General features: G+C 45.1%; 2 protein-coding genes across 6 annotated transcripts; one reads left to right on the forward strand and one right to left on the reverse strand.

The window, feature by feature from the left end:
* Positions 1–13: 13 nt before the first annotated feature.
* On the reverse strand, positions 14–8,870 carry mfsd11 (major facilitator superfamily domain containing 11). Of its 2 annotated transcripts, XM_026163934.1 has the most exons (15): positions 8,637–8,870; positions 8,345–8,537; positions 7,697–7,890; positions 7,560–7,615; positions 6,742–6,849; positions 6,579–6,658; positions 6,394–6,490; positions 5,824–5,882; positions 5,556–5,715; positions 3,812–3,855; positions 3,660–3,725; positions 3,369–3,494; positions 3,111–3,285; positions 2,636–2,771; positions 14–2,549 (listed from the first exon to the last, which is right to left on the reverse strand). In XM_026163934.1, exons 3-15 carry the CDS (start codon positions 7,790–7,792, stop codon positions 2,388–2,390), a joined length of 1,365 nt encoding a protein of 454 aa, XP_026019719.1. In that variant the 5' UTR covers positions 7,793–7,890; positions 8,345–8,537; positions 8,637–8,870; the 3' UTR covers positions 14–2,387. The 2 variants fall into 2 exon arrangements, with proteins under 2 accessions (XP_026019719.1, XP_026019720.1); XM_026163935.1 differs by lacking the exon at positions 8,637–8,870 and having other exon boundaries at positions 7,697–7,804; positions 8,345–8,630.
* Positions 8,871–10,286: 1,416 nt separating this feature from the next.
* On the forward strand, positions 10,287–14,715 carry srsf2b (serine and arginine rich splicing factor 2b). Of its 4 annotated transcripts, none has more exons than XR_003272167.1 (4): positions 10,287–10,928; positions 11,257–11,550; positions 11,714–11,777; positions 12,893–14,715. XR_003272167.1 is itself a non-coding variant. In XM_026163939.1 (3 exons), the coding sequence occupies exons 1-2, from the start codon at positions 10,570–10,572 to the stop codon at positions 11,546–11,548; spliced, it is 651 nt and encodes a 216-aa protein (XP_026019724.1). In that variant the 5' UTR covers positions 10,290–10,569; the 3' UTR covers positions 11,549–11,550; positions 12,893–14,715. The 4 variants fall into 4 exon arrangements, 2 of the variants coding, with proteins under 2 accessions (XP_026019724.1, XP_026019725.1); XR_003272168.1 differs by lacking the exon at positions 11,714–11,777 and having other exon boundaries at positions 10,290–10,928; positions 12,893–12,959; positions 14,523–14,715; XM_026163939.1 differs by lacking the exon at positions 11,714–11,777 and having other exon boundaries at positions 10,290–10,928.
* Positions 14,716–14,954: the final 239 nt, after the last annotated feature.

Below are 14,954 nucleotides of genomic sequence, written 5' to 3' on the forward strand. Positions count from 1 at the left end.
ATGCAGGCAGAAGTTTGGGTGTCATTTTTAATTACATTCAAGTATAAAATCATCATCTTGGTACATTTCCCTTATTTATCCTTTGATTGCGTTCACTGCAGTAGCAACATGAACCAAAGTTGAGCAAACCCGACTCCCAGCAATAAATTAACTACAATAGTGTACGGCCATTCGTTGTTTGACACTTGGAACAGGAAAAAAAAGAAACTACAGCATGTCTGAAGTTGCTCCTCATCACCATGGCAACATTACAAAAAGCATTAAGGCTCAAATGTCACGCTGTGTCTGTTTGGCGTCACATCAGTTTAAACCAGAGTGAAACTGTGAATCTGCACTGAGCAGCAGCCCAGACAGGCTTGACCTCAATAAAGATACCTTCTGTGATTACCCTGTGCACGCTGCAGACACTAGGTGGCAGTGTTTTCACGTGTTGAGCTACAGTCCACCATCATAAGTGAGAATATATCATGATGATTTAACTGGTTAAAGGCTATACCAACTCACTGCACCATCTAACAGAACATCACAACTGCTTCGACTCATTTTGTGGCACTTTAACTATTTTTAAACAAGAATTTATCATTTGACTAAACCTGAACCAAAGGAACGATTAAGTTCAGTTCAAGACGGGCAGAGGGGAGTCAGATGACGAGTAGAAAGATGAACGAGGGCACAGTTTGTTATATTTGTGTTCTTTTAGTTTAATCATATTTTTAATCCCGATCATTAATATTAAATGGGGAAATTTTGAAGTTCATTTGGTTGAGTTAAAATGTGGTTTAAGGAAGTGAGCTGCACATGTAGGCATGACCACTCTACGTACAGTCAGTGTAAAAAGTCTGCATTTCCTTAGACCACATTAATAAGTGCATGTCCTCTTATTATTGGCCATTTCATTTTTTTTTTTTATTTCTAGAGTAAAAGCTGTTTTAAAAACAATCAGTTTTGGTGATTTTCTTTTAGTGGAAGGACAGATTTTTCACCCCTATATGCAGGAAAACCCTGGATATCTCCCCATGATTGTTTCTCATGTTTTTGGTGGCACCTCCATCGTCACGTTTACCAAAAGTTATTCAAACTAAGTCAAATAGCACCCCCTAGTGGGCAAAAACTGCACAGGGTGCCTTTACGAGGAAGGGAAAAACAGTTCAGTGGATGTTGCATTATGGGATTTGTAGGAACAAGCATTTTTCCCCTCTCTTTTTACTGTAGGCACCTACCCGTGTGAGCCACCAAATGTTAGAGATACCAAATCACTGAGACGCCCCTTCAGGTCAAAGTCTGTGTAGCTTCAACTCTGTCCGCCACTATCAGCGCAGAAAAAAAAAACAAAAAACCCCAAAAACCCTGACTTTATTTTCTTTTTGTTAAACACGAAGAGGTGAGAAAAGCAGCAAAGATGAGGAAGAAAAAAAACAAAAACTTTTTCCTGTCCTTAGAGGCACGAACAGAACATCGTCTGCTCTGCAGTCTGAGCCGAGCGCCGTCAGCCACGCCTGATTCAGAGTTGCTTCCTGGACCGCAGAGATGCACTTTGACGACACGGATCTCATTACAGCGAAACCAGTCGTGTAAAAGAACAGAAGACGAGGGGTGAACGTGGATCTGACACCAGAAGAAGTGACTTCTTTTTGTTTCTCTTTAAATAAAAACGGCTTAATTTTAAAGCCAAACAGCCGAGAACAGTAAAACTGCCTCATGTGGCGTGAATCGCAGTCTGTGACCGCTTCACTCCAACTTTAGAAGGAAGAAAATATTTATGAGACACCCATGAGTGACAACCCTTCAGTATTTGGCTGTAACCAGAGCTGGATTTGTGCAGATAGAGTATAGACGTTTAACTTAAACCTTTTTCTTCTTGTCAACAAATCCAGAAAAAACCCTACAAATATGTTTAACCTTTTAAAACTGCTCAGTGATTGGCTCAGTGATCTGGACGCCATTTTCCCCCTCAGGTGGGTGTGGTTTCCGTGGAGCTCTCCTGTATGTTTCTAACAGATGACCGAGGGCTTTTCACAGAATTTGTTGTCAAGATGGAAGTTGGTCCACTGAAGGAGGACTAACAGCGTGACGCCAACACGAGCAGTGGGATTATTACTCTCTTTGCCTTGAATAGAGTTTATTTACAGACCGAGTGCACAAGAAGGAGGAGTCTGGTTATGAAACTAAACGAGGTATATGAGGCGTGCACACCACCGTCACACATGCCGTTTGATTTAATTGGGTAAATGCTGAGATCAGGAGGAGCGTTTGGTCCCGGGTTCAGAATCTAAATGTACCACAGCTAGCATCAGTCTGTGGGCCGGTCGTCCCTGGGCGAGGTTTTTTTCCTTTCCAGCAGTGGAGAGCGAAAAAACTCCAGCTGTGCCCTCGTCATCCGGCCCGGCTCAGATACTGTCGTAGTCCGACTGCCGCCTGCTGGAGCTGGCCATGTGCTCCACCTTAAAGAAGGTTATCGTGCCCAGAAACCCCACCACGACCAGGATGAGCAGCTGCCAGTGCAACAGCAGGTAGTTACTGTAGTAGAAGGCCAGAGCGGCCATGATGGACTGCACAGGAAATGACAAACACAGGTTAATTCAAAATAAAACTCAGCTGTAAAACAATACACTCTCCTGTTCAGCGTTTGTGTCACCTGGATGAACTTGAAGACGGCAAAGGCGGGGGCGCTGTTGTCGTGGAACATGAAGCCGATGATGCTGAGGAGCTGCGTGTTGAAGCAGCTGTCACCCAGACCGAGCAGGAAGCTGCAGAACAAGGCCACGCCCACGCTGAGGCACACAAATGGTAACGTTAACCCGACAGCATCGTTTAAATAAGTTTAGAAAACCAAAGTCTGAACACAGTCAGAGGGCTCGTAACGGAGGCTCCGGGGAAAGAGAACAAGGCTTTTATTGTGAAAAGGTAACAACCATTCATTTGCATTATTTCAGTCATTTCGATTTTATTTTAAATGCACACACATTTATCAATAATCATATATTAAAACCTTTTTATATTTTTTCATCAACATCTCTCCTTTTTTATTAGTTTGATAACAAATTATTTTTTTAAAAGTCAATTTTGTCGTTATGACTCACACCTCAGCGCCTCACGTGATTTTTCTTTACCTGGGGGTGATGAAGGCCTCCAGATCTGTTCCTTCTTCCGGGGCCAGCGGAGCGTCGCTGGCGATGTTGAGGAAAATCAGGTAGAAGGCGATGATGTGGGTGACAAACCCGAGCAGAACGATGGGGTTCCTCCCAAAGCCGATGCGTTTGTTCAGTATCCCGAACACGCTACCACCTGACGGAGAGACCCGACACTCAGCTCGTCTCCTTGTTCTCGCCCTGCGGCGTTTTCCCTTCAGACGAATGAAGATGACTCACCTAATATCTCGCCCACGCCGATGCAGATCCCAGAGATCCCGATCAAACTCTTCGCATCCTGGCCGAACCTCATCATGGCGCCAATGCACGTGCCGTACACGCCGCTGTAGAAGGTCAGCTCCAAACCTGACGGAGCCGCAGGCATCGGGTCAGTTCGAGGGGCTTCAGTATCAGTCGTGTTTAAATGTGCACTGAGCAGCTTTTTTGCATTCAGTTATTTTCATAACACATATCTGATTGTGACTTAAAGGAGGAGACCGTCCTCTCCTCGCCCAGCTCGTCTCCACCCACCTGTGTATCCGATGGAGACGCCCAGCAGCAGCATTTCTCTGGTGATGAACAGCTTACACGATTTGACTGCAGACAGGACGGCAGAGGTTAACACGCCGCTCGGGACGTTTCAGCTACAGCGAGAAAGCGAGGGTATTTTTTCAGAAACTCACCAAACGCGTCGAGCGCCTGAGAGCAGAGGTGAGAGCATCCCGAGCTGCAGAGAGGAGAGAGAGGGGGAGGTCCATCATGCTCATTTAAACAGTCACCGTGAAAGTTTCGGCCCCTCGACCTTCTAAGGTTCATATTTATATTTGGGCCCTCCTTCCTGAGCTGCCTTGGTATCCCGGAGACGGTGTCCCAAGAAATGCACAAAAGACCACAAAGGATGGTGTTTACAGTTAAAGGTCGCCCGTCTCATTTCCACAGTCCCTCTGAAATAATTATCCTTCCTCCCGTGGACCAGAGAACCACGGCACCCATCCAGCTTTTAAGGGGAAAGAAAGAAAAAGAATTTTCCTGAACATTAACAATCTACTTCCCATAATACACGGAGCTCTTATTTAAAACGCATCTCAATTTTAATTTTGAATGTACTTGTAACTCACGCAGCACACTGATCACCTGAATTATTAATGACTGAGAAAAAGTTTCCATACCCTCATTTTTCTCATTTTCTTTAAATTACGAATCATTTCACTGTTTGAGATCAGAGCTTCGTGTCTAAGTGAAGTGAAGCCATCCCAGGCCGTGTTTGAACGTGCAGCCAATCTGTGTGATTGGACAGTGATGAGCCAATGAGCTTGCAGTTTCACAGTCGGACCCGCCCACTCCACATCACAGCCTGTTTGTGTTTTAAACCACAACGACAGCAGTGAAAACGCTCAAAGCTTCCATATATTTGTCAGTGAGTGTAACATCGGGAGATGTGTTTCTGTAGCAGCCGTAAACACGTGAACGCTCGCCGGGTGGAGCAGGTGAGGCTGATGCAGAGGTGGGGTCTGAATCCACACCGGGGTCATTTCCCGCTAGCATCTACTCGACTCAGCTCTATTGCATTTCACTCATTTTCCATTCCAACTGGGTCATTAAGGCAAAGCGGGCAGAAAGTCCTGTGCCCTCATTTCAATGAGACACGAGCAACAATGGAGGACATCGAGCTAAAGGTCCACCTGCTGCTCGCTCTGCAGCTTTTTCCCAGGATGAAACACGAGAGCCCACGAAGGCGGCGGGCAGCGCGTGCACACACTTCCTTCACTGCTGGATTTTTTTTTCTTTTTTAAAAATGGAGCTTTGATGGCCCCACTGATGACTCCTCTAGTCACGTCCCTCCCTGACCAATCAGTGGCTGAGCAGGCATTATAAAAAAAAAAAATCCTGGTACCAGGAAGTCGAAGTAGGTCATGGTGAAAAAGAAAAAAAAGAAACGAAAAAGAAACGGTGTTACTGCGCGTCTTTCCCTGCCGCCTGTCCACCGTTCTGTCACAATAAAGTCTTAAAAAGCAGAATTATTTAAAATAAAACTGAATTTTGTTGAAATGCATCATTTCCAGGTCTTTAATAACAAAAAGCAACACGCAGAGACATCTCCATCTTTTCCTGAACTCAGTCACCCAAATGACATCCGTTCCATTCTTGAGCGATGGCCCTACGCCTGCAGACCACAGTCTGCATGTTGTAGCTGTTTTCTGTCAGCAGGGGGCAGTGAAGAGGCGCTCTAACAGAGCTGAAGGTTGAAACAACGAGAGTCCCGCTGCAGCGGCGTGTGCAGTCTCTCGTGATCTTTGAACGTTTTTGGGGGTTTTTTTGCTCTGTTGTTGCTCCTCGTCCTGTTCCATCCAATCAGCGCCTGACCCACGAGGCTGCACACGCCTCTGCGTACACAGACACAAACCATAATGTCACCTGAGTGCTCACCTGGTTGCGGTGTTGTCGCAGGGTTCCTCCTGCAGCAGCGGCTCAGTCGCCTCAGCAGAGGAAGAGCATTCAGAATCAGGCTTCCTGAGGAGGAAGAAGAGGAAGCAGCCGACCAGGCTTATCACCGTCAGAGAGATGAACACCGTCTGCCGGTCCTTGTCTGAGAGGAACAGCATGAGTCAGACGCTTTTCATGAGACGACCACACAGGAAGTTAATGCTATAAAAGTGTGAGGCAGAGAGCTCAAAGAAAACGGCTGGATTCAGACCTGTGATGTGGACGTGTCCGTGCCAGGCGCAGTAGATGTAGAGGTTTCCAAAGAACAAGCTGCAGAGAGAGGGAGGGAGGATGTTTAAAAAGGTGTGCACAGAAATCATCATGTGACTGAACTTCCCACAGAGCATCATGAGTTTCAGAATCCACCGTTCCTGTTCACGTGAGCCACTCACGGTGAGAGCTGTTCACGAGCACCACAGTATCATATTTACCAGCATGCTGCACTGAACATGCTCTGCCATAAAGCTCGCCATCGTTACCGTGGTTCCCGTACAGCTGGGTGACCTCTGACCTGTTCATAGTGACAGTAAGGCTTATATCCAATCAGATTTCTTATTACAGGCACAACAGTCGCCCCCGGCTGGACATCAGGCAGACCCCAAACCTACATCCATCTTTTATATACAGTCTATGGTCTGCCTGCTGACGTGGTAATTAGCAGAATCTGAAACGTTCTGAGGTTTATGGGAAAGTACGGCAGTGGTTTGGCTGTTAGACCGAACTGGGGACAACATGGAGTCATCGACGCTTATATCCTGACTATGTACTCCTGAAGGTTTACCTGAACTGCAGCAGCGCCCAGAATATACCACTGTTTCTTCCAATGGTGCTGTCCGTGGAGTTGATGGTGAGGACGTTCCCCTGAGCTGTCCACAGCACTAGAGTGCAGAAATCAAAATGTCAGATATGTGCACAGACCAAGCTTCTTTTCCAAATATCAGGGCTAGAGGGATGCTGCTGCTTTACCTGCTGCTGCTATTCCAACCAGCACGGACGCCGTGTAGAAGCTCCAGGTGTACGGGTAGATGAACATGGCGATGTACAGGCTGTGGAAGACGACAGTGCATGAATTAGGAGGTTTGCTTTCTATTGAAGGGGTGGAAAAGAGTGGATGCGAGTGTGCAGGTACCTGTACAAAAGCCCGCTGAAGAACATGGAGAGCTGGGGCCCGATGACCGCCACCACCGACGGGGCGATGAGGTTGGATGCAGAGAAAACGCCATAGATGATGGCCATGCTGCGAGAGGTAGAGCACAGTCAGGCACCTCGCTTTAATTGATGGATTTTTAAAATTTGAAGCCACGCGAAGTGCACAAAACCAAACTTTAAACCACCAGCACAGAAGAAAAACGAGCGGTTTAGGTTCCTGCTGACGGCCTTGCAGTGCTTTCCACCAATCAGCTGTTTTCAAGGCTGTGCCTCTGTTAACGTTACGTACTAACGAAGCCCTCTACTTCATCTAAATGCTCTTGAACTCTTTGGTCACAGAACACTGACAAACTCCGGATGATCTGCTTGATCCACTCATACGGCATCATGGGAAATGTGGTTGTAATCACATGGTTGGTAGTTAACAACTTCCTTCATTAGCTTGTTTTTTTTGGTGAAAGTTGTTTTTTGAGCCTTCTGCAGACATCTGAACGCTTTTCTGTTTTTTTCTGCTGCTGGCACCGAATTGAAATGAGTATAGATTTAAAACAACAACAACAAAAACAGTGAAACGTCTCCGTTTTAAACTTTAATGTGACGTCTTTTCACTGTTTAAAATCAGCTGGAAGCTTTAAATAATCGACGGTGATTATGGTCTCCTCACTTCTTGGTTTCTGGAAGGTTCCTGAAAACTCTGACGGTTCAATAAGATTAACCTTAGATTGAATTAACCCCTCAGCGCTTTCTGGCCGCGACTGATTCGATTTGAGAAAGTGCCACCAGCCGACACTTGTTTACCTCGTGTATCCGCTCCCGTGGAACTCGGTGCTGTTGAAGCTCTTGATCACTGTTTGCTGTTAAGATAAAGAAAAAATGACTTATAATATGTAAAGTTTACTTAATTTTGACAGAAGTGCGGTCAGTGACAAACTTACCTCTATATTGCCACATGTCTGAAAGGCTGTGAACATGAACATAAAGCCGAAACCGAGGATGATGATGTTTAAAAGCTTCTTCCCTTCTGGACTCATTCTGGAGGTTATCTGAACTCCCAGAGGAAGTAAAAACCAAAAATAATAATAATAATAATAATAATAATAATAATCTACTGTTGGTGTGAAGAGCTCATCTGAGAATAGAAACAAAAGAAGTACATGTCAGAATATGTCTCTATGAAGCTTTAATCAGTCAACAGCAATAAAACTAAGCGACATTTAAATCCCGCCTGTTTTACCGCAAACACCCATTTTCTGCGTTTGTTTGATAAAGAATTAAGATAAAAAGCAACACTGCCTTCAAAGCAGTGTAGTGTGACTGATGTGATGTACGCCGAATTATAAAGAAGACCGTCTGGGGTGAATGAACACAGCTGTGTGCTCTCACTTGTGTGCTATCTTATTTTTATAGGAAAGAGCGTTTAATTTAGACATTTCTAAACGAGATTCGGTCTGCTGCTCGTTGCTAGAAATGCATAATGCGGAAATGCTCCAGACTATTTCCAATGACAAGAGACTATTTTTAGTTTTTTAAGTGTCACGCTTACAGAGCAGTTGTGCCCGGAAAATTAGCCGTGATCAGCTCACCAAATCTGCCGACGCTGCTGAGCTAACCTGCCCGCTTTTCTCCTCACTCAGTCGGTCAGCTCTTCGTGGGAACCCCCGCAGCCATTTATTATCACCGTTCGGATCCTAAACCAACTTTAACACCATGTTTCCGCCGTGGAAAGCTGGTTCCCGGAGCCCTTTCACAGCACCGATAAACAGGACTGACCTGAAACTAAAACGAGAGTCATGTGAGTGAAATCAGCTGACAGGCTAACAGGCGCTGCTACAAGGAAACGGCTAAAAACTTGCACATGCGCAGAAAGAAACTCACGCAACCCGCTCTTGTGGAACCCGCGAGCTAGGCGTTTCTCTTGGTTTCCGTTTCCGTTTTATTTCTTTTTAATATTACATCTATTATATTTAAACCGTCTGGGTTTCCTGTTCTGTAGGGGAGCTCTCGAGTTCGTCCAGAAGAATGATTAGGCGTCTGAGGAGCTGTAGAATAAAATGTTCGTAAAATACTTATATTTATACTTATATTATTTTTCTCACACACACACACACACACACACACACGCACGCACGCACGCACGCACGCACGCACGAAAAAACTGTATGTTTGCAACGTGGACATCACATTGTCCAGTTTACGACATCCGCCATCTTGATTTGGGGCATGAAGCCAGCAGTAGGTTGTGGCGGTTGAAGGTGTGGCATCATCAGCACCTACTGCTTTTTCTACACACAGGTAAGCTTCTGCTGTGGGCTAACCGCGCTTCTGAGTTTTTGTTGTTGTTTTAATTTTTTAATATAGATCTTTATTCGAAGAAAGAACAAAGTGCAAACTCATTAACTTAATACAATAAATACAATACAGTCATACTTATCAGAGCTTAAACACAAAAGAGACAAGTGCGTGAGTGGGAGCAGAAAACAAGAGGAAAATAGCAAAAACTGAAGAAGCTTTTGTATCAAGCATGAATGAATGAACTAATGTTTAGTTTAGTGAAGTTCTAACTGTGTCTTTAATTAGAAGTCTGATAGTGTTAAAACATAATTTCATTAGGGCTTATTAAATTAAAGTTGTGGACGTCCATCATAAAGGTGAGGAAATAAGGAAATAAGGTTTTCTGTTTAGAAATTTACATTTATGAATGTGAAAATAAAAAAAAGTTATATCCATCAAAGCTAAGCTTTTTTTTTTTTTTTTTTTTAATGAAACAGTTTTAATGACATTGTTATCAGAGTCAGACACTTTCAAAATGCACCTAGCCCAACTTCTCAGTAGTTACACTGGCTTTTGTATTTATTAATTTCAGGGTTGTTGATTTTTTAAATTTTTACTCAAATACACAATTTATTATATTAGCTCAAACTATTACAAAAGTAATAAATATACATATAAATGTTGTAACTAATATATATCAAAGAGGACTGTCTCTGGGTTACGTCTGGTGTCAGCGCAGGACTTTGTAGTCTCACTGTTTTGTTTCTTCTTTACAGGCTTCAGTAACAGGGCTGCATGTATGTTGTGGGATACTTACAGCCTGTGATTACTGTTATATAAAAGATGTTGATAAACAGTTATAAGAGAGATATCAACACAATTAAAGGTGAACTTTAACTTATTTTGTTATTTTTTTATGCACTTTGCTTTTCTGGAAGTTGGGATAAGAGAGATAAGAGAAAATGCCATTCTGGAAGTTCTCAGGAATTATTTTGTGTTTTAGACAACAGTTTGAAATCAAATTTTCAACAACATAATTCACTACATAAATAATAATGGATTGGATTTATATAGCGCTTTTCAAGGCACCCAAAGCGCTTTATAATAACACTATTCATTCACTCTCGCATTCACACACTGGTGGAGGCAGCTACAGTTGTAGCTTTCCACTAAAAGGGTTGTTAAGTTATCAGAGAGAACATAACATCGTAGAATGACCCAATAAAAACATCTTGTTTTGTTTCCTCGTGTTTAGTGTAAAGACTGCAATCACCGCACCGTGGCGCTCGGGAGCGGATTACACTCCGTTTGTTTTCCGCGTGGAAGAAGAAGCTCTAGTCGCTGCTGGCTCGGCGCGGTTCGGAGAAATTTGTGGCGTGCTCTGTGTTTTTGGCGGCAGTAAACTGAGCCAGATCCGCGAGATTCTGCTTAAATCGCTCCGTTCTGTCTCTGCGTAGCGTTTTGAGCCGCGCAGGCGCAATCTGTGTTACTTTCCGGACTGTTCTGGGAGCTTCCCGGGCCTCTCGCGCCAGGCAGCATGAGTTACGGCAGGCCTCCGCCGGACGTCGACGGCATGACTTCCCTCAAAGTGGACAATCTAACGTACCGGACCTCTCCCGAAGCCCTCCGCCGGGTGTTTGAGAAGTACGGCCGGGTAGGGGACGTCTACATCCCGCGAGACCGCTACACCAAGGAAAGCCGGGGCTTCGCGTTTGTTCGGTTCCACGACAAACGGGACGCCGAAGACGCGATGGACGCCATGGACGGCGCGCTGCTGGACGGGCGGGAGCTGCGGGTCCAGATGGCCCGGTACGGCAGACCCCCCGACTCCCATTACGGCGGAGGACGGCGAGGTGGAGGACCGAGCCGGAGGTACAGCGGACGGCGGAGCAGAAGGTAAGGAGAGGCCGGATCTCTGGTGTGCAGAGCGAGCGTGACTGAATGTGGATCATTTACTTTCCCCACAACACTGTAATTAAGACTCCCACCATTTATCAATGATTGCATTTAATTATCCAGAAATTTGAGTTATTTGATTAAAATAAAGACCGGAAGTTTTCTTCAGACCAGCTGATTGGAGGCTCAGAGCTAACCAGGAGAACCAGATGGCTCCTGACTGCCAGCTCTGCTCACTGTAGCTCCAGCCCTGCAGCTCATGTTCTCCTCAGTTCAGATCCAGCTGTTTTTTTCTTTGACTGTAACTCAACCCACTGAATGTATCCAGCTGTTCCCCCAGCCCGAGACGCAGGAGACGGAGCAGATCCCGCAGCAGGAGCCGCACGCCTTCTCGAAGCCGGTCCCGCTACAGCAGATCCAGGTCCCGGTCCTACTCCAGGTCCAAGTCCCGCTCTCCCAGGACCAAGAAGACCAAGGCGCGCTCTCCTTCCAGGTCTAGGTCCCGGTCCAGATCCAGGTCCAGGTCCAGAAGCCGCACCCCTTCCTCCAAGAGAGGGTCCAGGTCGAGATCTAAAAGCCAGCCAAAGTCAGCAGCAGAAAATGGAAATGAAACCTCGTAGAGGTGAGTTTAAACGTTAGCGGCCATTTTATTAGATACACACATTTTTCCCTCAGATGATCAGCAGGGGATTTTTTTTCCCCAGTCTAACAAAAGTTTCTAAACTTTTCAGTAATAGAAGTTGTGTATTTAAAAAAACAAAATGTGGAATTCTCTCCTCCCCAAGCTGCGGTATCCTGTTTGCTAAGGTGGTGTTTGAGCTGAGCTGAGGCAGATTGAGCAGGTACAAGGTGTGTGGCGAGCTGCAGCAACAGGGTGGAGGCAGTCAGTGTTGGTTTGGTGGTGTTGAGGTATGTGTGTCTGCTGTTCTGACTGCGCACAAAGGAGCGGCGGTTTGTGGTGCTCGAAGGGTTGCATCACTTCCTCTTAGCTCCACCTCATTTGAATTTGTGCACATTAGATAGAGAAGGGTGACTTTACATGAGCTGGCCTCTCCAGGTGTATCTGGTGACTCTTGCTCTTATTTTGAAAGTTCGTGTGCTCATCCACACAGTCAGGGGCTCGCTGGAGAGTCAGATGTTTGTACTTGACGGTGCGCACGCCCACGCCTTCTGCAGTAGTATTCATGTTTTACTCCTGCGCAGATACTTCAAACACTTAGCTGTGCAGGCGACGCATGCTTGTGCTTGCAAAAGGAACTGCGCCACACTTGTGACCTGAACTTCATGCCATGCATATTAAAGCAATAATCGGCTCCCGTGGACGCTCGTTAACCGGTCCATCCTCTCCTGTTGCTGGCAGTCCTCATCATCCTCTGCAGACTCAGAGAACTCGATGATTTTCCAGCTGCTACAGGTTTTGTTTGAGCAGAAGAAGAATTGGGTAACAGCAGCTGTGGTCTGAAGCGGTGCCATTGAAGTTTGCAGAGCTCGAGATAGCGGCCTGAGCAGGACGTCCTGCAGGGAAGTAAAATGAGATGTGAAGCACCAGAGCCAGCTGGTTCCAGCTGCCTGCAAGAAGGAGTAAAACCAGCTGCTGTGGTCCAAAGCAGTCCAGAATATTCAGAGCTCATGCAGCTGAGCAACAACGACCGCGAGCTGGTCCACAAGCAGGTGCCGAACTTTCAAAATAAGAGCAAGGGCTTCCTCCACATGTGTGCTGTGTTTTTCTCAGATGGGCATAAAGTAGCTAACCCTAAAATAAGTCGCCAAATATTTCTGCGTGATCACAGCCAGAGAGTAAAATGAGAGTTCGATGAACAGAAGGCGATCACGATCTCTGCTCCAGTGATCTGGATTTTACGTGTAAATTTGCACGTTTCTGATCAGCCTCGTATAAAATGCTTCTTTCTGTGTCAGCTGGTACTTTCTTTAACTTTTATTCCTGACGTTTCTTTGATTCACAGTTTCGGTTAAAGACGTGTGACCTCCCGGACCGGCTCCCACGCAAGCACCAGAGTCCAGCTGTGAAAGGTTATTTTGTCTTCCGTGCTTTGGTTCATTTCCTTTTTTTCGCTGATTTATTGTGATTTTGTTTCCTTTTCATGTCCCGATTACGGTTTAAATGGTGTGTTCAGAGCTGGATTTAAAAATGAAAGCTCATAAGATAGAATGTTCCACTCCTCTCATATTATCATCTCCTCTCTGGCCTGTATCACAAAGGTGTCATAACTGCAACACAGTCACATGTGTGAACTGATGAATTGTGTACTATTATTGCTGACAAAACTCAGGCCTGATGGGTGAATCGCCTCAGTTTCTAATATTAATAAACCTTCTATAATAATACATCTGATGTTTTTCGTTGAGTTTGGACACAAAGGTCTGTCCTTTGTGTCCAAACTGTCCTTTATGATAACAGAAAACCTAATTTAAGCTTGAAATTAGCTGTAATCTCCCTTTGTGATACAGGCCCACAAAATAATGCTTAAAGGATAATTTATGTGTAGATCTTCTTGGGGGTGGGGCTACGGGAAAGCGTTTATACCTGAGCAAACACTGAGCTCCCTGCAGGTCCAGATTCAAACCCAGAGCTGCAGTCAGAACCACCACAGTCCAGTGATCGCTCTTTAAATCAGCATCTGAATTCACTGTTAAAACACCAAAGACTCACAAAGCAGGTTAAAGTGTCTGTGAGTTAAAATTCCAGTTTTTGTGAACGGAGCCTGGTGTAGTGTGGAAAGACGGCGCCCATTTCCACGACGAGCGCAGCGTGTTTGGTTCGGCAGTTTCACTTCCTGATGCAATTCCAGAGATGGCTGTGTTCACAGCTGTATGTGGACTTAGTCTGCGTGGGGGTGTGGCCTGCTGTTACACGCAGCAGGTGACACCTCAGATGAGCTCACCTTAAAGAAATACAGTGATTTAAATCAGCAGAAGGAAAACGGTGAAGTCCTTTACTGCGTTTCCTGGAAGCTGCAGCAGCTCCTGAGCGACACACAAACTACTTTTTTTTTTAATTACTTAATGTTTTCTTTATTTTAACCTTCGTGTACATCGCTTTGTGACTGCCTGTCTGCGAAAAGCGCTTAATAGATAAACTTTACCTACTTATCAACAAAATCAACATTTATATTGATGAGACGGCTTTAATGAAAATACGAGTCACACACAAGTCATTTTAAGTGTTCCAAAGGAAAGAACGGATCGGGAGCTTCTTCAGAAGCTGCAGGGAAGCTCAGGCCGTCCAGCGCTGCTCCTTAAATCCCCAAATCTCTGAAAAAGTGACGGAAATCCGCCCGAACCAAGCCAGAATTATACTTTAAGCATCCATTTGTTTTCTGTCGCACCTCCATCTGCTTTTCTTGTCTGATAAAGTGACATGAAACACTTTTACCCTGTAGAACTGTAGCTTCTTATTTTCAGTGTGTTTATTTAGCTTTTTCATTGAATTTCCGCATTTAAAAAAACACAAACTAGACATTTGTGCAGCTCAGTGTTTGTCAGGTTATTCCAACCTTTTCAGGACAGACACACACTGACTCCTTTGTTCTTTTTTTAATGCTAACCCTGCTCGTGTGTTTCTTTGTGCACTAGGCGCAGTTGTGTAGCAGTTGAGTTTTGCTGGTTAGCTGTTAAGGTGGCGTGTTGCGCCGACGTGTCCGTGTTCTCCTGATTGGTCCTGTGACCGCGGCGCTAACGACTGCTTCAGTCTCGGCTTCTGTACAAAGACACGGTTTTTCTCTTGTACACAAATGTGACTTTCAATAAAGATTTGATGTTTTGTGTATAAAGTTGTCCTCTCATCATTCGGCTGTACGTGTGGTGTGGAGATTTCACACAGGAGTCATCCTCACTGTCGTTTTAGTTTGCAAAGGAATCCAAACAAGTCAAAGTTATGGATGTGAATTTCTGCACAGCAAAGACGAAGACTTGGATAAAAACTGCAAGACATTTTAAGTAACTATTGTAAGTGTGGTATTTTGTCCCAGCATCATCCCAACAGTTGGGAAATTCCAGAGTTGTAAC

This window comes from Astatotilapia calliptera, chromosome 4, assembly GCF_900246225.1.
Source record: "Astatotilapia calliptera chromosome 4, fAstCal1.2, whole genome shotgun sequence".
Taxonomy (NCBI): domain Eukaryota; kingdom Metazoa; phylum Chordata; class Actinopteri; order Cichliformes; family Cichlidae; genus Astatotilapia; species Astatotilapia calliptera.